This window comes from Eumetopias jubatus, unplaced genomic scaffold, assembly GCF_037043125.1.
Source record: "Eumetopias jubatus isolate StellerSeaLion01/CBP00866 unplaced genomic scaffold, mEumJub1_p1.0 scaffold_3, whole genome shotgun sequence".
Classification (NCBI taxonomy): domain Eukaryota; kingdom Metazoa; phylum Chordata; class Mammalia; order Carnivora; family Otariidae; genus Eumetopias; species Eumetopias jubatus.
In genome coordinates this window covers 193,704,596-193,726,635 of record NW_028274809.1, presented here as the reverse complement: position 1 = coordinate 193,726,635, position 22,040 = coordinate 193,704,596, and the positions used below count along the sequence as shown (strand labels likewise).

General features: G+C 63.4%; 1 protein-coding gene across 13 annotated transcripts in view; it reads right to left on the bottom strand.

Annotated features, from left to right (window-relative positions):
- Window positions 1-22,040, bottom strand: part of MCF2L (MCF.2 cell line derived transforming sequence like) — a 134,910-nt gene that overhangs the window by 45,938 nt on the left and 66,932 nt on the right. For 12 of the 13 annotated variants that reach the window (XM_088021916.1, XM_088021903.1, XM_088021909.1 and 9 more), the window contains exons 3-4: window positions 5,757-5,840; window positions 2,774-2,888 (exon numbers count right to left, since the gene is read on the bottom strand). In XM_088021916.1, coding sequence (XP_087878042.1) covers window positions 2,774-2,888; window positions 5,757-5,840 — 199 coding nt within the window. The remainder of the gene's footprint in view (window positions 1-2,773; window positions 2,889-5,756; window positions 5,841-22,040) is intronic. The other variant, XM_088021910.1, reaches the window with a different exon arrangement.

Below are 22,040 nucleotides of genomic sequence, written 5' to 3'. Positions count from 1 at the left end.
ACCCCGGGCCCCCACAGGAGAGCCGAGCCATGACCCCCCTTGTGTGCCACGTTCTCCCCTGGCACCGGGCTGGGCACGGCTCCAGCCCCGCGATTTTGGTGAGTGTCCGTGGTGCGGGAATGCAGCGGCCCCATGCAGGGAGACCGCCCGTTCCTTTACTTTATAGCTCCACAGGAACAGTTCCCTCTTTCGGAGCTGCCGGCCTCAACGGCAATGCTCACGGTCAGGACTGACAGCCCGTCAAGGAGGTGGCGGCGGGAGCTCAGGGCGAGGCCGCGGGTGCCGCCTCATGCTTGCTCGGCCATGCCGCCTGCCCGCGGCCACACACCCAGCACCCAGTTCCTCTTCTTCTGTGGGCCCCTCGTGCCCTTGGGGGCCCACAGCTGCCTTCTCAGATCATGGACACGTGGGGTTAGGCGGGCCCAGATCTGGCTCTCCGGCACTCGCGCTTGCGCCCTCCTCCGGCAAGAAGGGAGACGTGAGTAAACCACAGCTGACCAGCTGCTGCACACCCTTGTCTCCGGAAATGGAGCCCAGGGCTCCAGGCCTCAGATACGCAAAGCGGCCTCTCAGCCAGCACCGCGGAGCGACAGACCCAACCGCACTTCCTTCCCTCTGCCTGCGCGTGAGCCACGCACGTGCTCCCGGAGACCAGGGTCCCGCACAGCACTCGTTCTGCTGGGGATAGAAGAGAAGCTGGAAGTTTGCTGTCCCAAACAAGGGGGAGCACGGGGGGCCTCCGAGTCAGGCAGCTGGCCCTGTGATTGACTTCGTTCCTCCGCACAGGCAGTCTATGAGTCCGCACACAGTTACCACGTGCCTGAGACCTAGGGCAGACGTGGACCAAAACCTCGCAGTCAGCACGACCATTTCACAAAAGATCCGGGAAGCCTGGCGGGTGAGGGGCCCTGAGGGTGGAGGGTCTGCTTCTTTCTCTAGGCGGGTGTGATGGAGGGCCTCCCTGAGGAGGTGGCCTGAAGCATGAAAAGAAGCCATCTGAAGTGGTCCACCGAGGGGCAGCAAGCACAAAGGCCCTGAGGCCAGAAGATCTGCCGACTAGTGAGGGTGGGGACCCCCGGGCAAGGAGACGTACAAGCCTGGAAGGCCCGAGAGTGTGTTGGGGGTCCCGCGGCCCCCTCCCAGCATCGTGCCTCCTGTGGCCTGGAGCAAGGACTCACCTTCGACATCAGACCGGGGTCACTGGCTGTTGACATTTCCAGATATAACATGATTCTTTGCCTTTTAAAACATCTAGGGGTGCCCGGAAACACAGGGCCCTGTGACCCCCAGCTCTGCACCGAGCCAGCTCTGCAGCCAGGCCGCCTTGGCCCGCTCCGGCCACCATCTCCCGGACTCAGGACGGCCCCCACCCAGAGGACCAGGGACTGCACGGGTGTCCACGGTCAGCAGCCCACCCCAGCCGTCCCCGTTTTCTCTCCAAATCCCTTGAACTTGTCCTTCCCTAAAACCACCGCGAGTTCAGTCACTTCACACTCAAGGGGCTGCCCTGTCCCTCGTGCCTGCCGCGGTGCACATGGGGGGCCGGAGTTACCGTCCTGGGTTCCCCCATGTCTTCGAATCCCGGCGTCCTGGCGTCCCTTCCCTAAGGACCCTCCCCAGTGCCTCTCCAGGGGGAGCCCGCATCTTCCAGCCACCTCACAGCCGTGAGCTTGCACCCCTGCCCGGTTGCCTCGGGGGCTGAGAAGGCCTGAGACCGCCATCCTGTCTCTGATCCCGGGGCCCAGACAATGAACGGAGATGCTCTGAGGTATCACAGCCCCACCAGGAAGCCCCTCAAGGGCACACGGCCGGCCCAGGGGCCCTAAGGAAGCTGCCGGGTTCCCAGGCCACCCGCCCAGAGCCCGGTGCTCGGAAAGAAAGGACGGCAGACCCCGTGTGACCCAGGCCGTGGCCCCACCTTTCTCCTGCCAGGAGACTACTCGGCACCCACGTCCCTGAGGAGGGCTCCCCCCGACCAGGTTGCTAGAAGAATCTAGGACTCCCCAGCACTGATCGGTGATGGGCTGTCCCTGGTCTGCAGTTTTCATACGACAGGAACCAGCCGATCGAATTTGCTCTTTGGGTCTGTTTTCTAGATTAGACTAATTCATGAAGCTTAATTTACAGAAATTCAGAAACCTGTCCTTACGGATGCTGAGGAATGAGGGTGGCGTCTCTGGGGACCCGGGGGAATGAGCTCCTATGCTGCAGCTGACCTCCTCCTTGCCCCGATGTCACCGGAGGAACGAGGTCACCCGCAAGGCTCAATGGCCATGGCGGTCGCTCATCAGGGTGTGAGGTCCACATCCTCACCACTTCTCCTGGTGGAGTGGGCTCCCCAGGTGGTGTGGCGTCAGCCCCAGTGCAGCTGGGGAGCTACGGAAGAAGTTTCCCTGCTTCTGGAAGAGGGGCTCTCACTCTGCTCATAATAAAACAGAACCACAGCTGGGGGAGTCGCCTCTGGGGTCAGTTCTACCCCCGTGAAGGCGTGAGGGGGACAACGGGTCAGGCTGAGCCCCAGAGGGTCTCAGCCACTCTGCGCCGTGGCCTCCTTCCCGTGGCACAAAAGCCCCTGCCACTCACGGTGGCCCAGTCTGTCTAACGGATCGAGGGAGGGTCCCAGGCTCCATCGGACCCCAGGCGCTGGGGCTGGAGCTGACACTTCCCAAGGGCAGGGGCAGGACGCAGGCTCTGGACCCCGCTGGCTCTGCGGGGCCATGAGCTCCTCAGCACCACCTTCTTCTCTGACATTCCGGGGCTCAGCGACACGTACCTGGGGATGCTGGTGAGGTAGGTCATGACATTCTGGAACTCCTTGTCGGGGACGTCGCCGAAGGCCGGGTAGTCCGGGAAGGTGATGACGGGGCTGCCGTCCTGCCCGCGCCCACCTGGGGAGAGAGTGAGGCAGCGCTTAGCGCGGGTGCCTTCCCCAAGCACCAGCGTCTGCTTAGAATTGATGGCGTTTTGTCAAGGCTGTGCTTGCTTCTTAGGAGAGACGTGTGTGCTTTCCAAGGAAGCCCTTGGTGTGAACAAGAGTGACACGCATTCCAACAACCCCCCATTATTCTGCCGCCACGGGGCAGCCGCCAGAATTCGCGGCCCGTTTCCTCCGGAATGGTCCCTGTGCCTCTTTCCACACGACTGAGCTGCTGCTCGTCCTGCTTTGCTCGTTAACGCCCAGAAGTATGGCTCTCTGCGCCGGGAGCTCCTTTAAACCCCTCAGAGCCCAGCCTCCCTCCCTACAGCCGACCTCCTAGCTTCAGACAATTGGGATCTGAAGGGGGCCATCCCTTTGGCAGCGTGAGGGGGGAGGGCACCAGGCGGGCGGGAGGACCTGAGAGGCTTTGCTGGCCGGGTATGTGGCTCGGGACCTGGGAAGAGGCGCTTGAAGAGGAGGCTGAGTTTGGTCTGGGGCTTACGTGGTCTGAACTGTCCCGCAAACAATCCGGGGAGGGGCTGAGAGCACGCAGAAGTCGCTGGGGCCCAGGCTCCAGGTCGGCCTGCTCGCCGGTGCCGGGGTGGCTGGAGACAAGCCCCCCTGAGGGGTGGGCCCATCTCTCCTGCCCCGGCCCCCTGTCCTGGCCTGTTTGATACAGCCTGAGTCAGGAGGTGTAGCTCTCCGGGCTGGGCCGCAAGACACGCAGTGTCTGGAACGCAGGTCCACCCTCCCTGCTCTGAGCTCCCTCCTGGGGAGGGTGCCCGCACTGCCAGGGAGGGAGCGGCCGGCGTCACGCAGGGGCTATGAAACGCCTCATGTGTGAGAGAAGCCCCCTGACGTTCCAGCCGGCCAGCGCCACCCGGGGAGAGAGAACCACGTGGCCGGCCCTTCCAGAATTCCCGCCCAGGGAATTAACAACAAACCAGTAAAAGGGCTTGTTTCGAGCCAAGTTTTGGGGCAGGCTGGGCAGCGAGCATGGGCTCCCCACATCCTGGATCTCACTGAAGCACACACAGGCAGCCCCCCGCCACGGCTCGGGCCACTGGGCACCTCCTGGCATTTCTCAGGCGTGTCCTGCGTTATCCTGCCAAATTACAATGATGTCCAAAAACAGCAGGTGTGATGGCCGTTGATGGAATGATACTGAAAACCTGACTGTGTCTGGGAGACCCAGGGAGGGGGGCAGATCCTCCTGACGAGTGTAAGGCACACCGCACAGGCGCTGGTGGGGAGGGGTCGGGCGCACCCCGAGCCACGCCGACATTCACCATGGAAGGTGCTGGGTGCGGCATGACATGGGACGGGCCCTCATCAGTGTCACTCAGCCAGATCCCCGGACTCACGCTCCTTCGTGTGGGAGGAGCCCGGGCCCCGTGAGGCCCAGCCCGCTAGGTCAGGGCCCCGGGGATGATCTCATAGCTCCCGAGGGGGTCCTTCGTCACGTCTGCACAGTCCCCTCCCAAACCGCCGGCTGGCGTTTGGATACTAGAGAAAAGGTGTGTCTCGGGGCGGGGCGGGGGGGGCTCAGGGCCGGCCTGTGGCCCTGCTTGCTCCCCAGGTAATGCCAAGAGCGGTGGGATTATGACCTGCAGGAAGGTCAAGGTCATGAGTCCTGGTCACTGGTGCACTAGAGCCATGAGCCTTTGGGGTCCTGAGGGGGCGAGAACAGGTTGGGGAGATGGGGGGAGCCGGCAGAGGGCCTGTAGCCTCCTGGCTAAGCATCTCGCTGCCGGGCACCACGACCCCTGTGCTGTCGAGGGGTTCTCTGTCCTCTGAAGGACACCCCGCTCCTCCCGCTGGGAGCAGCGCTTCCCCCAGTGACCAAGGCGCCACATGAAGCAAACCTGCTTTACTGCTAACTCGTCCCCACAGAGACCCCCGTCCTGCTGATAACCTTCGGTTCCCGCGGGGACCCCTGAACTCCAGGGCCACACATCAGGGCCACGCACCAGGGCCACACGTCAGGGTCGACATGTCAGGGCCACACATCAGAGCCACGTATCAGGGACCACATATCAGGGCCCAGCTGGAGGAGTGGCTTCCAGCCCAGGGGACGGGCAGGTGAGCCAGGGAAGGGCCAGGGCAGCCCTGCGGGTGCGGGGCTGGTGTGGGGGCTCATGAGGAGACAGGACCGTCCGCGTGTAGGGCCGTGCGCCGGAGAAGGGGAGGCCCCGATTGACAGCACAAGGACCCCATGGCAGGTTGTCTTGTCCATTGGGGGCCCCCCATGCAGCCATGAGGGCGGCTGCACAGGTGCAATCATAGCCTTAGCACCCATGACGCACGAGCTCTGTCCAGCGGCTGAGGTCACGCACCACGGCCAGCCAGCCAGGAAAGCAGGTTGTCCCACAGGGTGGAGGCAAACCGGGGCCTGAGGGGAGTGTGGCAGCCACGCAGGGTCTGGGGATATACCGGGGGACCCCAGGACAGGTGCTGGGGCTGAGTCGGCCGCTTGTCCATGTCGGCTGTGCTCTGGGGCCTTCTCTGCAGAAGCTAGGTGTGCTTGGCTAGGGAGGTCCCCGGCCCCTGGACGCTGCAAGAAGGAGGTCAGCTGTGCCCTATTTCTGCATCACCTGCTCCAGGAGCGTTCTGGAATCTGCAGGCAGGAGCACTCGGGCTGCATTGCTCTCAGGACCCTGAGCTGCCTCCCCCAGGCACCGCACAACATCTCCCGACCTTCGGGGAAATCCAAAGCAGGCCATGTTCTAGGCCTTGTCCCTGGTTCCCCGCGCCTGGACCAGGCCCACATAGTCACAGGAAACCAAGGGGTGCTCACAACCTGGCGCACAGACCCTCCCTCCTGCCCACCCGCGCTCACCAGACAGATATGCAAAGCGCTTCTTCAGCTGGTCCTGGATGTCTGCGGCGCAGAGTGGGGTGATGTCCCGGTGCATGATTTCATCTGCAGGGAGAGCAGACAGACACCACTGTCATTCGGTGGAAACCGCCTTACGCAGCCGCACACATCCACGAACACCGAAGGGGACCAGCGGTCACGTGCTCGGAAAAAGGGATTCCAGTTTCCAATGCGCAGAAACCTTTGTTTCTCAGCGCACAGGAAGCTGTGTGCCGGGTGGTTCATCAATATTTAAGATGTGGTGTGTGTCAGAGGCACAGTGAGGAGGCGGGCAGGTGGGAGGAGGGATGGACGCGCAGGCAGAAGGGCACAGGCACTTGAGGGTGGGAGTGAGGACAAGCCGCCAGCGAGCAGCACCCAGCCTCCACCCCTGCTCTGGAAGCGGTCTGGGCGCCCTCAGGGCCAGTGCGGCCCCGGGCAGACGCCTGCAGGTCAGCGAGGAGACCTGGCCGCTGCTGCAGGTCTACACCCTCTATACACGCACGTGGGAACGTGCAGAGCCCTGTCCCATGCACGGGCCCCCTGCCTGCCTGACGCGGACACAGAGGAAGGGATGCCCAGCTGGGTCCCTGAGCCAGACGCCGGCGGGTAAGGGGACTCAGCCTGCAGTTGGCAAGTCCTAGATCAGGGGCCTGGGGTGGGGCTGTCGCGTGTCTCTGCAGAGCGCGTGGAGCTGGGGCGCCCGCCCTTGCTCTGGTGTGTGACAGCCTCGCTAGCGACCACGTGACCCTAGCTGACCGGCAGAATTTGCCTTCTGGGACATTAACACCATTTCTCCAAGGAGACTCAGGACCCATGCTGATGCTTCACGGATCCTGCCACACCCAGTTTAAGACCCAGGCCGTGAACAGCTTGGAGATCTGGGTCCAAGCTCTTCCACCCGGAAAATCCCTATGGCGGCAACAAGACGCTCCCTGCACGGACCAGCCTGGAAGCCTGCTCTTCTGGTCTTGCAAACAAGCCAGGGTAAACGGCGACACACTGGGCACATGGGCGGGTTCCCCGTGGAGCTGCCACCCACCCCAAGCCCGCCCAGACCCACAGGGCGGCGGTGGTGGAGGCTGGGGTCAGGAGGTGACAGCAGTCAGGGCTCATCACACTCAGAACGCAGGACCTGACAGGGAGGCCGCCGCCCATGGGCAATGAGGCATCTCCGCAGCAGCTCTCCTCTGTGGTAGGAAAACAGGGCTGAGAACAACTGATCTGAGAGTGTGGAGCGTGTTTCTAAATTCCAGACGATGTCCACACACACTCGTTTGCAGCTCGCAGCCTGGATGGGGGGCAGGGGCGACGTTCAGATTTTCCTCCCCTCGGAAGGAGGGCGTAAGTGCACGGTTAATACTGCACCTGTGCCCCGGATCCTCGCCTTCAGCCTCTGTAAGCCCGGAGACGCACGCCACGGAGCACGGACCGTGGGGGAGGGGCAAGGCCTCTGGAAGTCTGGAGACGTGTCAGGGGCGGGTGAAAGTTGCAGACACTGAGCGGGCAAGTCCCTTAGCGGGCATCACTGGCACCTCAAGACTCCCACCAGACTCCACCAGCCCATCAGGAAAGACGACTATGGGTGTCCAGGCCTCTGACGGTGGATACTGCACGGACATCCTCAGGCTGCGTCCGCCTGGCAGAGCCTTCTGGGCAACACCTCCTCCCCAAGCTCCCAGAGTCCTGAGCTCAGTCCTGCATGAGCAGTCTGCTCTGTGCCCAGCTCACCTGACGGCACAGGGCTTTCCCACGTGCTAGGGACAGGCCTACTATTACCAACCATTCCTGTGCTGTCTGACAGAGGGATGGTCCCACTGGCCAGACCGCTGTCAACGTGAATGTGGTTCCTTGGGAGAGACATCTCTGGGCCTCGTCAACCACCCTCCTCCACAGGTGCTGGCCACTCTCGTGTTCCCAGAGCTCCTCCAATGGGTGGACCAGGTCCCTCAGGCCTCAGGGCCTTTGCATGAGCTGCTCCCTGTAATGTGTCTCCCATGTCTGCCGGCCGGTCCAATCTTACTCCATTCTTGGCCAAGAGGTCATGTCTTCAGGGAGGCCTTTCTCCACCTCCTGGCCTGAGCTGGGCCTCACGGTGCCCTGCACGCCTGCCGGAGCGTCTGCAGGCCACTACGAAAGCCCAGGGCCCGGCCCAGCACCCGCTGCGATAGGAGCTCAAAGAACTTGCGCTGAACAGAGGAAGCGAGGGGCACGTGACACGGTGACTTCCCACAGCAGCATCTGGAATCCAGCTAGTTCGGCAAAGTTCTTCCTGACATGCACACAGGCTGGTGCAGGATTTCTGGAGCCCGTGGACTTCTGACTGTGGGGGATGTCAGCTTGCAGCCTCGCTGTGGATCCCACACTCGCAAGGTTTCTGGGGCAGAACGCATTCTAATACTGTCTTAGGTCAAAGGCCCCTTTTTAGGTGTGAACAATAGTGTCACTCTGTGCACAGCCCAAGCTGGAAACAGCACACAGGTGGGTCCACAGGCATGGACTCCATTTAGAGGTCCTTCCGGCTTATGTGGTCACTGCCCACTTCTCATAAAGCTGGAAATAAGTAAGGACCATGGCACAAGGAGCTTGTCACTGTCACCTGCTTGCTTCTGCCCCGTGGGATCTGGACCTGCGGGTGCAGTGGGCAGTTCTTCCATGTGGGCCAGGCCCGCATTGTGCGGCAGAGGACACGGTGGACCGCTGGCTCAGCAGGAAATGGAGGAACCCTCGGGGGGACAGGCAGGCCTCCCCGGTGCTCCAGGGTCAGAAGTCTGGACAGGAAGGGGGTCGCCCCACCCGCGGGCCCAATAAGAGGGTCAGGCGAGGCCCCGCGCCTTCACAGAACGGCTCTGTGTGAGCACAATGCCGCATAGATAACTCCCTGTTTCCAGCATTCCTGTCTTAGCCAGACGTGAAAGGAGACCCCCGGGCAAGGAGCAAGAATCACGTCCGGGAGGTCAATGAGGGTCTGGTCTGGTCGCAGAGAGGGCAGCGCTTCCCATCGGGGCCCCGCAGGGGCAGGGCTGGGGGCCCAGCACAGGGCAGGAGACACATGGCCCACTCACCCTTTCGGCGGGAACCACCCCTCGCCTCACAGTTTAGCCACCCTGGGACCCGGCTCAGCTCCAGACTAGTCTGCCACCATCTAGGAGCCCGTTGGGGCCATAGTGGCCCCCGGGTGCAGATGAAGACACGCAGCCCCGAGGCCCACGCTGCTCCTCAGAGCTCCAGGCTCTACATCTCCCAAGGCTGCACACCCTTGCCTGGCGGGTCTGCAGCTCAGGCCTGCGTGGGAACCACCTGGAGGCCTCGGTAAGGTACGCACAGAATGGGTGCCCTGCATCTCCTACCCTGCCTGCCCCACGCTGGCTGCAGTCCCAGCATGAGCTGTGCCTCCAGGTGACGCGGTGCTGAGGTCACACCCGTGTCCAGTCGGACAGACGGCAAGTCCGAGGCTGTGCTGTCCATGGCACACTCAGGGACGCCAGGAGGGTGTGTATCCGCCATCAAGCGGACGTTTGCCCGTTCATCAACACCCGTCTTATGAAGGGTGTCAGCCAGGTGGGCCGCGGGATGCACTGTGCACACCCACAGCAGGCCAGGACCTGCAGGGCGTCCCCACTCACACCTATACCTGGGCTTGCGGATACTCACAGCACACACTCCATGGGCTCTGAGTGAGACACAGCTTGGTACAAAGTAGCTTTTGGAACACTATCCCATAGGAAGGTAGCGGTGTCAGCCCGGCCCCAGGGGCTGCCTGAAGCCAGGCTTTGGCGGAAGCCCTGCTTAGCAGCCCCACACCTCTGTCTTTGCCACAGGCAGACAACCAAGCCCCGGTGACCCTCAGAGTCCTCCTCAACACAGGCTCCAGGCCACTTGGGCAAGCACGTGGAGAGGGCACAGGGGCCCAGGCCGGTGCGGGGCCCCCGAGTGTAGGCAGTGCTCACGACCTGCCTCCCAGCCAGCCCCGAGCGTTTCTCCGGCTCGGCTCCCGTGGTGGGGCCACTGGGGTCGGAGCCCCCGAAGGTCTCTGTGTGCAGGCTCCACAGTTGAGTGGACCCCGGGTTCCGGGGGCCGGTGGGGCAGCCAGGAGCTGCTCCAGTAACCGGCGGGGACGTGCCCAGCTCGTCCTCGCTAAAACGAAGACACGACTTTTGGGGAAGTCCGACATGAGGCCCGGCTGGGCCAACGGAGCAGAGAAGAAAAAACCTCCCCCCAACCCGCCCAGGCCTCAGATCAGTCAAAAAGGCAAGCGTCTCTTGAACGTCTATGGCCGGTCGGCGCAGCGGTGGTACCAGAGAGTGTAGGAATCTGCTAAACTCAGGCTGGTGAGAGCAGCCATGGGACTCTTCAGTCGATGCACGAGAAAACCCATCGTAGAGACGCCCGTGGTGGTGTCACTGTTACCAGGGACTCTTCACGTATCCACGCATCTGTCACAACCACCCGGCAGGCAGGAGCATTATATTCCGTCTGCTGGACAAGCAGCCCAAGGCACAGAGATGTCCAAAGACTTGCCAGAGACCACACAGCAGGGACCAAGGAGATGCTAGGAGCAGCACCTCAAAGGGAGGGACAGGGTACTGTCCATCTGAGGCTTGTCATGCGGGTGACTTTCAGGGACGGGTTCGTAAGTGCAGATGCTCCTTGGGGCTTGAAGGGCTCAACGGAGCAGAAGCAGGAGAAGTTGGACCTCTTGGTGAGCTTGGGCCCCGGCGACAGCGGACGGCAGGGTCCTGACCATCACGTGCTTCGGTGGGTCCCTGACCCTCGTGTCGGTGGTCAAATAAATGACATTCAGCCGATCCCAGAGGCACTGAAAATCACCCCATAGTTCTGTATTTGTTTTTCTTTGTCAGAGCCTGAGTAGCGTTCTGACTCGAGGTCGTAAATGCTGTCCCTGCTGCAGGTGGAGGAGACCGCGGGGTGGGTGGGGATCGGGCTCCTAAGCCCACAGTCAGGCCGCGGCCCTGGAGGCCCGGCTCAGGGAGCAGCCGCTAAGCACCTTTTAACCCGAATCCGACTGCGCACCGTGCCCAGGCCCCCAGGGCCCCTGGCATGCAGGGCTGCTGGTGCATCCGTGCGGCCTTCTGGGAGTCGCTCTGATGAGGGGCTAGAGCCAGGGGGCCGCAGTCCACGTGCTGACTCACCTTTCCCACACGGGGCTCTCTGGTTTCCGGGTGTTCCTCTGCCTCCTGAGCTAGTTTTCGGCGCATCCTGCTTGCAGGGTGGCCGTGCGCAGTGCCTGGCGTGTGCGTGGGTGTTGAGCTGTCACCAATGCTCGGCATGCGCAGCCTGCCCTGGGCCCTGGCCGGCGCCCGGCTTTCTAAGTCACCGGGGCCAGGGGCATCGAGCCCACAGTGTTGTCCACGGTGTCTTCTCCTCGGCCGCCATTACCGAGAACAACAACCACGGGAGACGGTGTTCGCTTCCACACGGCAAAGGACGCCAACGGCAGGTGTCACTGCTGCCCACAGGGGTCTCCGCCGCAGGCGCCAGGGGACTGCCAGTGTCCCCTCAGACGTGCAGCCTTGCACACACACACGCACACACAGGGACGGGACGGGCACGCGCGGAGGGAACAGCACACAGGACTACGCGGGCAGCGCTAACGCGTCAGAACAGGTGTGAAAACATCTCCCCCCTTAAGTCAACATCAGACGTTTCCTCAAGACCTTGTTTCAGGACCAGCTCTGAAAACTGGAAGCCCTGTTAGAGGAGACAGTTCCTGACGTGGGCTCTGATCCCAGCCTGAGAAGACAAAGACCCACGTGCCGCAGGGGCACACACTGACACGTGCCCACGCCCTGCTCTCCCAAGTCCTCCTCACGCCCTGGATTCCATTTTCGGGTGCCACTGTCAGGCCCACTTCTGCCCCGACCTGGGCGAGCCCATGGGAAAGTGCTCCCTCGGCTGCAGCAGGGAGCCCAGGCCCCCCAAGCACAGCACTGCCCAGAGCACATGCCCTCCCTGCCTTCACACCACCTTGGGCTATTCTGGGCCATTCTGGACCATTCCTTGGGCCTGCCCTGCTCGCCCAGGGAGTCCCTGTGTCGGTGAGAAACCTCCTCATACCCTCAGTGCACGAGGGTCATCGCGTCTGATTCTGGGCAGGGGCGGGCCCCACGCTCGGAAGGCCCCGCGCTCGGGAGGCCCCATGCAGCCCCCTGCAGCCCCCCGCTGCAGTTTCAACGCTGCCGTCGCCGGTTCTGGCACTTGAGAGAGGAGAAGCCGGTGCCTGGAGCGGGTCCGGAGTAAGGGAGTGGGCAGCTGTGACATGCAGGGACAGAACAGAGGCTGCGTTTGGGGCGAGCGGGGCCCCCGAGTCACACGGCGCTCCACCCTGCCCTGGCGGCCCCTGGACCTTCGTTCCCATCCCTCTTCAGCAGGTTCGTTCCTACTTCCCCAGCCCCAGGCCAGCCCGAGCGGGCACTGTCGTGGAGCCGCTAGAGACGGGGAGAATGGCAGCAGGCCTGGGAGTGCCTCAGTGGGCGCCCTCTACCCTCCCCGGACCGAGGTGGAGGTCGGGGACCTGCAGTGGTGGGCTCCAGCCCCCCCCATCAGCACTCGGCCCGCAGGCCAGCCAACCGAACCCCGAGGGAAGCCCCTCACCTGCCGGCTGGGGGTCCACACAGGTGGGTCAGGGAGGGAGGCTGGCTGCATGGGACGCTTCCCAGGGCTTGGGGCTGCCGCGAGGGGGCTGTGTGGCCAAGTCGCCCCATTCATGGGACTTTTTGCTGCAGCCCTCACGAATATGGCCTTCAGCTAGCAGGTGCTCCCTGAGCACATGGGCCCGGTTTTGTTTTAAGGCCCACAAAGGCAAGCACAGAAACTGGCCCAGACACGGAGCCTGAGCAGGTGCATGTCCACGAGTCCAGCTTGGGCCCTGCCCTGGACACAGCCCACTCAGCTCCGGCTGTCACTGTCGTGGCAGACGAGAGGGTGCTGGGCTGGGGGCTGGGGGAGAGAGGCCAAGCACTCACTCTCGGGCTGCCGCGCGGGTCGTGGGGCTGGGGTCCCGTCCAGGGGCTCCAGGGGCCAGGCCCACCACTGACTGCCGCTCGGGCCACGGGACCTGGAGCCCCTGGAACTGAGAAGGGTGCTCTTGCCACAAGCGAGGGCCTCCTCACACCCACACCCGGGTGTCCCCCCCGAGGCTGCTGTCACACACCTGTCCTTCCCGGAATGCTGACAGGGCTGGCCCCCACTTTTCCCAGAACCTCCCTGCAGCCATGGGCCACTGTGCTCACAGTGGTCAGATCTAGGACGGAGCATAGCCAGGAGCTCCCTTTGAACTTTTCTGAGTTTGAAATTCCTGTGAATTCTGAGTCACACTTCTGTTTAATTTAACAGAGCACCAAGTCGCCTCCCTGGCTCTGCGGCCAAGTGTGCACCTGCACAGGTTTGGGAACCAGGGATGGGACTCAGAAGGTTTCCAAAGTCCATGCCCCGCGGGGCTGGGGATCAGGCCGAAGACTGTCCTCCCCTGTGGGCAAGAGCAGGTATGCGGGCTCACCGCTGGCCTGGACACCGTACAGCCAGGGTGAGGCCAGCCGAGGGGCTTGGGAAGCTGAGACCACCCTCCCCCCCGCCGTGCCCTGCTGCCAAATGAGCGTCCACACGAGGAGGCTTGAAAGGAGGGTGACAAGGGCCTCTGGGCCAAGGCTCAGAAACCCGACGGAGGCATAATGACAGGTTTTAAGGCACAAATATTGGGGAAGAGGGTGCACCCATAAAACTGAGAGTGCTGTTTGCTTTCGAAGCCATCAGGCCACACCGTGCCACGAGTGCCACTGCGAAGCCCTCTGTGCTTGGTGTACCTGGGAGCCAGCGACCGCAGAGCAGGGACGGCGGCACCTCACTGAGCTCCCAGAGAAGTGGCACGGGTGACACCTGTGGCCAGAAGTGGGGCTGGCGTGGCAGGCCCAGCGGGAAGGCCTCGTGGCCACCCTGCAGTCTGGGTTTATCACCCGCGGCTACACAGTGGGTTTTCAGTGCCCAGAACAGGATGAGGGGGTGAGGGAGATGCACGAGACCAGCTAGGCATCAGCCACACCAGCCTGACATGGGTGGACAGGTAGGCCAGGTGACGTGAATGGCGAGCCAGAACCACCCAGAACTCACTGACTGCAGTAAGCTCCTGCATCAAAGGTGAGGATCCATACTCGAGTCTCTGCACAAGGTATCTGCAGTCCTGTCATTTTTGGTAACGCTCCTGCTGGTGAACTCTGTGCTGTCCCAGGACAGAGAAGAATCTGCTCAGGTGGCCTGGACGAGGCCCCAGGACAGGGCAGTGGCCATTTCTGGCAGACAGAGCCGCTGGGCCCTCCCTGCAGCAGAACCAGCGCCCGTGGCCCCAGGAACACTGAGCCCAGCGAGCTCCTGGAACAGCACCTGGCTAGCCCTCGGGAGAGGGGTGCCGTGTGGACCAGCCCCTGAAGCTGAATAGGCTGATGCCCGAGGATCTCAGTGAGCTTCTGGAGCCAGGGAGGATGGAAGGAGAGAAGCTGAAAGAACCAGCCCCATCCCAAGTGTGCCCAACAACCAGCTGCGCATGCACACCCACAGAGTCAGACCAACGTCGCCTGCTCCTCAGAAACTGAGGCTTTGGGTCGTAGCAAAAGCAAACGCTGTCAGCCCAGAGCAGCACAGGTGACAGCATGCCGGCTGCACACCCCGGCTTTGGGCAGAGCCTCCCACGGCGCCAGCACCCCAAGAGCTGGGGGCACCCGGCCCGGAGTCCCCCAGGTCCACGTTATCAGCACCAGCATCTCTGCTGGCTCTCAAGCAGCAGGTACACCTACGCGTCACACACACACCTGGGACACACACCCCACATCCAGCCACTGCTGTTTAAAAACAAAGGAAATGTTTCTGATGGTGTTTTCTTATTTGTCAACATTAAAGAATCACAGATCAGGAAAATCACTGCCTCTGGTCCTTCCTCAGGGCAGGTGCTCGCAAGCATCCTTCCTCTGCATCCACCCTCAGAAGGCGGCTCACAGAACACGTGCACAAGAAGGGGAGGCGCGGTGCGGTCCGTCACTGACACCAACAGCAAGGTCCTTCCAGGCATCCCAGAGGCTCTCCAAAACTCTTCCCTGAATTGTAAGCAAGCACTTTATTCCTACTTTCTAAGCACCAAGAATTCTATAAATCTACAAGCAAACAAGAGGTCGCACTAACCTTCACTGAGACCTTGCACGTCTCGTCTACTCCGGGCCTCACCGTGGTGGCCTGCAGAGCAGGGGCACAGGTGCTCCAGGGACGCTGGCCCACCGGGAGCCCCCGCCCTGCTGGGCACGCACACGGGCCGGCGCGCGGGAGGCAGGGACGGACGGGGAGAGCTGGAGGAGGTGGGGCAGGTTTTGGTGGGGAGGGGTCACACACCACTGTTGACTTCACTGAGGTCATGAGGACAAGACAGGAGGCGCCCAAGCCTGTGATGCGGTCGCGGCTCAAACGCGCCGTCCTGTTCTGTGGTGTGAGTCGCCCCGGGACACGGACACGCCTGTGGCCTCCCCTTGGTCTCCTGTTGACTCAGGGCAGGTACCACCTCGACTATGAGGACGTGAAGGGCAACGTGGGCATCCTTGCTGGTAAACAGCAGGTGCCAATCAAACCCAGCATGCAACGACACAGGCCTGCAGGAGCGCAGCCCCCCGTGGGACCAAGACCCACCGCCACACACACCAACAGCTGCTTCCTCCTCAGGCAAACATCCTTGTTCTGGGAAACAGCAAATAGTTCGTGCGGATGGGAGACCCTCCAACCCTTATTACCCAGGCCCTCGCGGGATGCTCCTTCGAAAACCTGTGTACGGCGACAGCAACGTCTCCTGGAGGAACTCAAGTTACAAGAACCAGAGCTAGTCCCCACTTAGGAAAACAAGCCGCCTCTGAAACAGCTCATGGTCGAACTGAAGAACCTCCTGGAACAGAATACACGTGTGGGGCGGCCGGGCACGCGGCGGGTGCCCTGAAAGCACGGCCCACCCACAGCCAAGCCTCGTGCAACACAGCGTCTCCCCCAGAGCCTCCTCCCTGACGTGCTGACCCCAGGCCCCAAGTCCAACACTCGCTGCACGTGCGACGCTGGTGTCCCACCCCGTCCTCATGGCCACCTCAGTGGCGGGCACATTCACCACACACCCAGGGCCTCCGTCATCAAACGGGAAATTTCGGATGTTTTCCAGTTGCCACTGATAGCTAAGATTTGACAGATTCATCAAATTTACAGAGATAGTTGATGAGCTCATTTGTCAACCTTTGGCAGAAGCACCTGCTGGAAAATGTACTTAGGACAAATCACTTCAAAATGAGCACCCTTCCATCCTCAGAACGGCAACAAGGGGACGTGGGCCGTGCCCACCCTCCGGCCGGGGCGGGAGCAGATCCCGCAGAGCCCCGGTGGCTGGCACTGTCTTGCGCTGGGCCCCCAGGCCTGCTTGGCTGCTGGACAGCCCTCCGTCGGGATGCGTGTGCCCCGGCAGCCGTGGGGACAGTGCTGGCCCGAGTCGCTGCCAGGGACCGCAGCGCTGACCCCCCAGGCTCTGGGGCTCCGGCCAGTGCACCACAAGCCCGTCTCCCGGAAAGCTCGAACAAAGGAGCCCCGGTGAGAGCTCCTTCCCACTTCCCAGGTGAGCACCTTTACGGCAGGGCAGGCACCCGCAGGGCCGGGTTGGGGGAGAAGGCAGTCACAGCCCCCCACCAGCGGCGGCGCCTGACAGGCCCCCTCTCAGCAGCGGGGCTCCTGCTCTGGCTCTGGCAACGCCCCACCCTGGACCCCGACAGGGCCAACCAGCCTCGTCTGTGCAGCCCCTGTGGGGGGGGCCCCCACACAGCGTCCCCAGAAGGCCCCCGCCTGCCCCCGCACCCAGTCCCCCACCCCTGCAGCACCAACGCACAGCCCGGACGCACCTGTGCTGGTCTTCAGGAGGAGCCACAGCCCGGAGAGGTCCTGCGACAGCAGGGAGATGAGGCTTAAGGTCATGCTGTCACCACCAACGCGCCCGCGTCAGGAGGCGGCGGCCTGCCTCCCGGAACGCCCGTCCTGGGCGCACAAAGGAAGGCGGCAGGGCTCCATTCCTGGGTGGCCCGCCAGCCTGCCCCCGGGGCCTTGGTGCTTGAGCCTCAGCTCTGCTCGCTAGATGTGCCTGCCAGGAGCTGCCCAGCCCCTGCAGCGAGGCTCCCGCGGCCCCAGCTCCATCCCCGCCGCCCGTCAGCACCCTCCCTGCGGGGCCCCCAGCCCACAGGGGCGGGGCAGGGTCTGCCCCTCTGGCCCAGGGGCTCCAGTCTGTCCCGTCTGTCAGTCTGTGCTCCTCCAAGAGCTGTGTGCGTGCACGGCTGTTCACGCATGTGAACAGGTCCTGAGCAGCTGGGGCCTCAGATGCCCCCAAGGGCTAAGGACGGGAAAATATAAAGGGGAGGGGGACCCCTGGGGAGCTCATTAAAACGCAGGTTTGGTTTGGGCTGGGGATGGCGCTAACGAGCTCCCAGGTGACCAGGCTGCTAGTGGAGGACCAGGTCCTGGGCGGGAAGAGCCTGAGGGGCTGGAACGGAGCTGGAGCCCGCGCCCCACCGTCCTGAGCTGGACCAGGCTCTGGGGGCAGCCTTCACGGCTGCCTGCAGGTTAGCCCCACGGTTGGACTATAACGTCGCAGACTCGCACGCGTTCCCACCGGCCTGGGCCTCAGGGGGCCACGGGGTCACCACGTCACGCTGGGGGAGCACTTTCACCACAGGGGCAGCCGCCCCACCCCCGCTGCACAACCCCCCTTCACTCACGCCTGTCACGTGGCCAGACTGACCTGCGGGACAATTCCAATCCCCTCCTTCCTGTCCACTCCGCCCCGAGGCTCCCCCACCGACACCGGCGGGCACAAGGCTTCACGCGCTGCCCCAGGGACGGGCCGGGGCCATTCAAGCCCACCAGGCTGCGCGCCCCTGGCTCATGGCCAGGACTTCAGAGCCAAGCCAATCCAGCCTGTCCCATGGCTGCACTTGCCAGCATGGCCCCAGCCCACGGCAGCGGGTCCACCGGACCCCAGACCCTGCACAGCCCCCCCGCACACCTCCAGGTCAGATGCAAGGAGGCCCACACCACATGAGGAACCAGCAACCAAAGCAGCTCTGGGAAAGAAGAACACCACACCCAAGGCTCCGCCACCAGAGGGACGTGGCTTTTCAGCAGGAGGAGGACAGGGGCGCATGGTGGAGGGAGGGCTATGTGACGGTTCTCCGCACCCCCCTCTCCCGCACCACGGCAGGCTCTCGGGGCCAAGGCCTGGGTGTGCGGGCTCAGGGCCGCCAGCAGCAGGCTGTGCTCTGAGGAAGACAGCAGCCACCGTGGGCCGTGACCTCAGCCAGGAGCCGTCAGCACCTGGGCCTCCCGCTCCCTCATCCTGCATCTGGGAAGGACAGCCACGGGTCCCTTCAGAACCACGATGTGCAGTTTGTGGAGGAAGCTGCTGGTGGAAGGTCTTCCCTCTGCAGACACGGGATTCATTCATCCGAGAAATGTGTGCCAGATGCCCTGGGGGGCGTGGGGGCAGGACGTGAGTGGTCAGACACCAGCGCTCCAGAGGTGGGGCCGTGGCGCATGAGCTACATAGGTCCCCAGCCCTGGCCACGGTCAGAGAAGGGCCAGGACAAGTCCCAAATTATGAATGGGATAGACTAGACTCTGCCCCGAACACCCACAGAGCTGATCCATCGCCCACTTTGAGCTTTTCCCCAAATGTGTCCTTCTCTGAGGGGCACCCCTCACCCACCCATCCCAAACTGTGACCCACCTTCATGCCCTGCAGCCGCACGTCCACAGCACTCAAGCCCACCCCTTCCTGTCCTCACAGCCTGTGTCTGCAGTGCTCACACCTGCTCTGAGTGGGCCCTTGGGCGGCTGCCGCAGAGGCCTGGCTCCCAGGCGGGCTCTCCCTGATTCAGCTCCCGCCGCAGGTCCAGCACCCAGAGCCGGCCCAGCACATGCGTGTTAAGTGGCTGGGGTCACAGGTGGGGATGTAGAGAAGTTAAGGAGGGTGCAGAGGCGCCACGTACGCAGGCATTTTCTCTGTAGCACGTTGTCTGAGCCTGGCCGCCACCCTGGAGGCCCTGAGGATGCAGTTCTGGCTCCTAGGAGGCAGGTGCGCCCCATGCCAGGGGCACTGCCCCATGTGCTCACCACGGTTCCGGAGCCTGGCCCTCCACCCGTCTCTACCGCCTGCTGTGTTTTGTTTCTCGGCGCCCGCCAGGGCTTTCTCACGCACGAGCCGTCCAGCTGTCCGAGGACCTGCAGCTCTGTATCTGGCTTCCACCTGTCCCTGAAGCTGTGTTCTCTGGGGTGCAGAGCGTGTGGGGAGCCCATCCTCCAGGGAAGGCTGTGGGGCCCGAAGGGCACGCGGGCCTTTCCAGCCAAGTCTCCAGGGCCAGAGACCAGCTCTGGGAACCGGCTCAGCCGCTGAAGCCCTGCAGAGCCTCAGAGGATGGCCAGGGGATGGCACTCCATACTGTGGGGACAGCTGAGCTTGGAGCCCGGAGTCGGGGCCAGGAATGCATCCAACACAGGGCTGACCACGGGCCTGGCGGGTGGGCGCATCGCTCTAGGGTTCGTGGACGTCAACCCCGATCAGCGGATGACAAGTTACTTTTCTCAGAAATGGGCAGAGTCCCAGAGCCCATGTTGTGTTCGGCTTCGTGTGACGGGCGGTGAAGCCACCCGGGGCCAGAGTTCCGCGCACAGAGCCTGCTGTCGGGCCAAGAAGGCTTTCGCTTAGGCATTCTTCACTGGGTCGTGTCGGATACTCAAACCTTTTTCGCTATCCAGGGAGACAGCTTGATGTGGCTCTGCCCCACAGTCTGCACCGTAGGGGAGAGGCGGAGACTGCAGAGAATCGAGGAGGGTCAGGCCCCACGGGGCGGGGTGAGCGTGAGCTGACCCCCATGGTGGCCGCCCTGTGGACTCTGGCCTCGTGGGGCAGTTTGCACGACTGTTTCCCATTGCCCGCGTTCCTGGCTGTGGAGGTGTTTTCCCTGAGTGGGGTTTCGGGGCTTCCATCTACCTTCCCCGGGGAGAAGCCTGGTGACCAGAAGGCCCGCTTTCTCCGGAGCCGAGTGTACAATGGCCCACAGGGGCTGCCTCAGGCTGAAGTAAGTGATGGGCCCTGCACTTCACCAAACAAGGCTTGCTGATTCATGGGAGGAAATGCAGTGGTATTGGTCAAAATCCGCAGTATTTAGCAGACAGGGTAGGCGACGACACACTAAAACACAAAGTGTGAAGGACGAGTCCGCCTAGCCCTGAGTACCCACAGCCCTGAGTACCCGAGCCCCTGAGTACCCACAGCCCCAAGTACCCGCATCCCCGAGGACCCGCAGCCCTGAGGACCCGCAGCCCCGAGTACCCACAGTCCCGAGTATCCGCAGCCCCGAGTACCCGCAGGCCCTGAGTACCCACAGCCCCGAGTGTCCTGCAGCCCCGAGTACCTGCAGCCCCTGAGTATCCTGCAACCCCAAGTGCCCGCAGCCCCCGGGTGTCCTGCAGCCCTGAGGACTCACAGCCCCGAGTCTCCTGCAGCCCAATTACCCGCAGCCCCCAAGTGTCCTGCAGCCCCAAGGACCCGCAGCCCTGAGTATCCTGCACCCCGAGTACCCACAGCCCTGAGTACCAGCAGCCCCGAGTACCCGCAGCCCAGAGTACCAGCAGCCCCGAGTACCAGCAGCCCGAGTACCCACAGCCCTGAGTACCAGTAGCCCCGAGTACCTGCAGCCCAGAGTACCTGCAGCCTCTGGTTCTGTAGCCCCTGGTACCCGCAGCCCCTGAGTACCCACAGCCCCGAGTACCCGCAGCCCCTGAGTATCCTGCAGCCCCAAGTGCCCTCAGCCCCCGAGTATCCTGCAGCCCTGAGTACCGCAGCCCCGAGTACATACAGCCCCAAGTATCCTGCAGCCCCCGAGGATCCTGCAGCCCCGAGGACCCGCAGCCCTGAGGACCCGCAGCCCCGAGGACCCGCAGCCCCAAGTATCCTGCAGCCCCGAGGACCCGCAGCCCTGAGTATCCTGCAGCCCCGAGGACCCGCAGCCCTGAGTATCCTGCAGCCCCGAGGACCCGCAGCCCCAAGGACCCGCAGCCCCTAGTACCCGCAGCCCCGAGGACCCGCAGCCCCGAGGACCCGCAGCCCCTAGTACCCGCAGCCCCGAGGACCCGCAGCCCCGAGTACCCGCAGCCCAGAGTACCTGCAGCCTCTGGTTCTGTAGCCCCTGGTACCCGCAGCCCCTGAGTACCCACAGCCCCGAGTACCCGCAGCCCCTGAGTATCCTGCAGCCCCAAGTGCCCTCAGCCCCCGAGTACCTGCAGCCCCCGAGTATCCTGCAGCCCTGAGTACCGCAGCCCCGAGTACATACAGCCCCAAGTATCCTGCAGCCCCCGAGGATCCTGCAGCCCCGAGGACCCGCAGCCCTGAGGACCCACAGCCCCAAGGACCCGCAGCCCCAAGTATCCTGCAGCCCCGAGGACCAGCAGCCCCGAGGACCCGCAGCCCCGAGTATCCTGCAGCCCCGAGGACCCTGCAGCCCCAAGGACCCGCAGCCCCAAGGACCCGCAGCCCCGAGTATCCTGCAGCCCCGAGGACCCGTAGCCCCTAGTACCCGCAGCCCCGAGTATCCTGCAGCCCCGAGGACCCGCAGCCCCTAGTACCCGCAGCCCTGAGTACCCGCGGCCCCTCCCAGCTGCTGCCCTGGCTGATGTGGGGGCTTGGAACTAGTCCCTCCTCATCCTGGGGTGCAAGAAAAGCTAGGCCAGGCATGGAGCAATCTCCTCATGGACAAACCTGTGTCCCCTTGGACCCTACAAAAATACTTGCCTGACCTGAATATAGGCTCCAGGCCCTGAACGACAAGGACGTGGTGGGCGGAGCCAGAGCCTGCTCCAGCCGCTTTCTGCCAGAGGACATGGTGGGAGGCCTGCTTCCTGCACTCGGGCACCACCTGCCTCGTCTCATTACCACGGCAACCCCGGCAGGCGGGTGTCTGCTCCCCAGGGGCAGCAGGAGAAGCTGGCCGCGGTGGTTGCTGGGTTCTCGGTCCACTGTGTTCCTCCTGCAGCCCCCCTCCCACCTTCCTACCCCAACCCTGCACCCCAGCTCCCCTTCTCTGGATCCTTACAGCCTCAACCTTCCACCCCTGCTGCTTCTCCTGACATGGTGCTGCCCTGGGTCAGCCTGTTCCTCCCTCTTCCTCTCGGGCTTCCTTTCCAGCTGACTGCAAACCA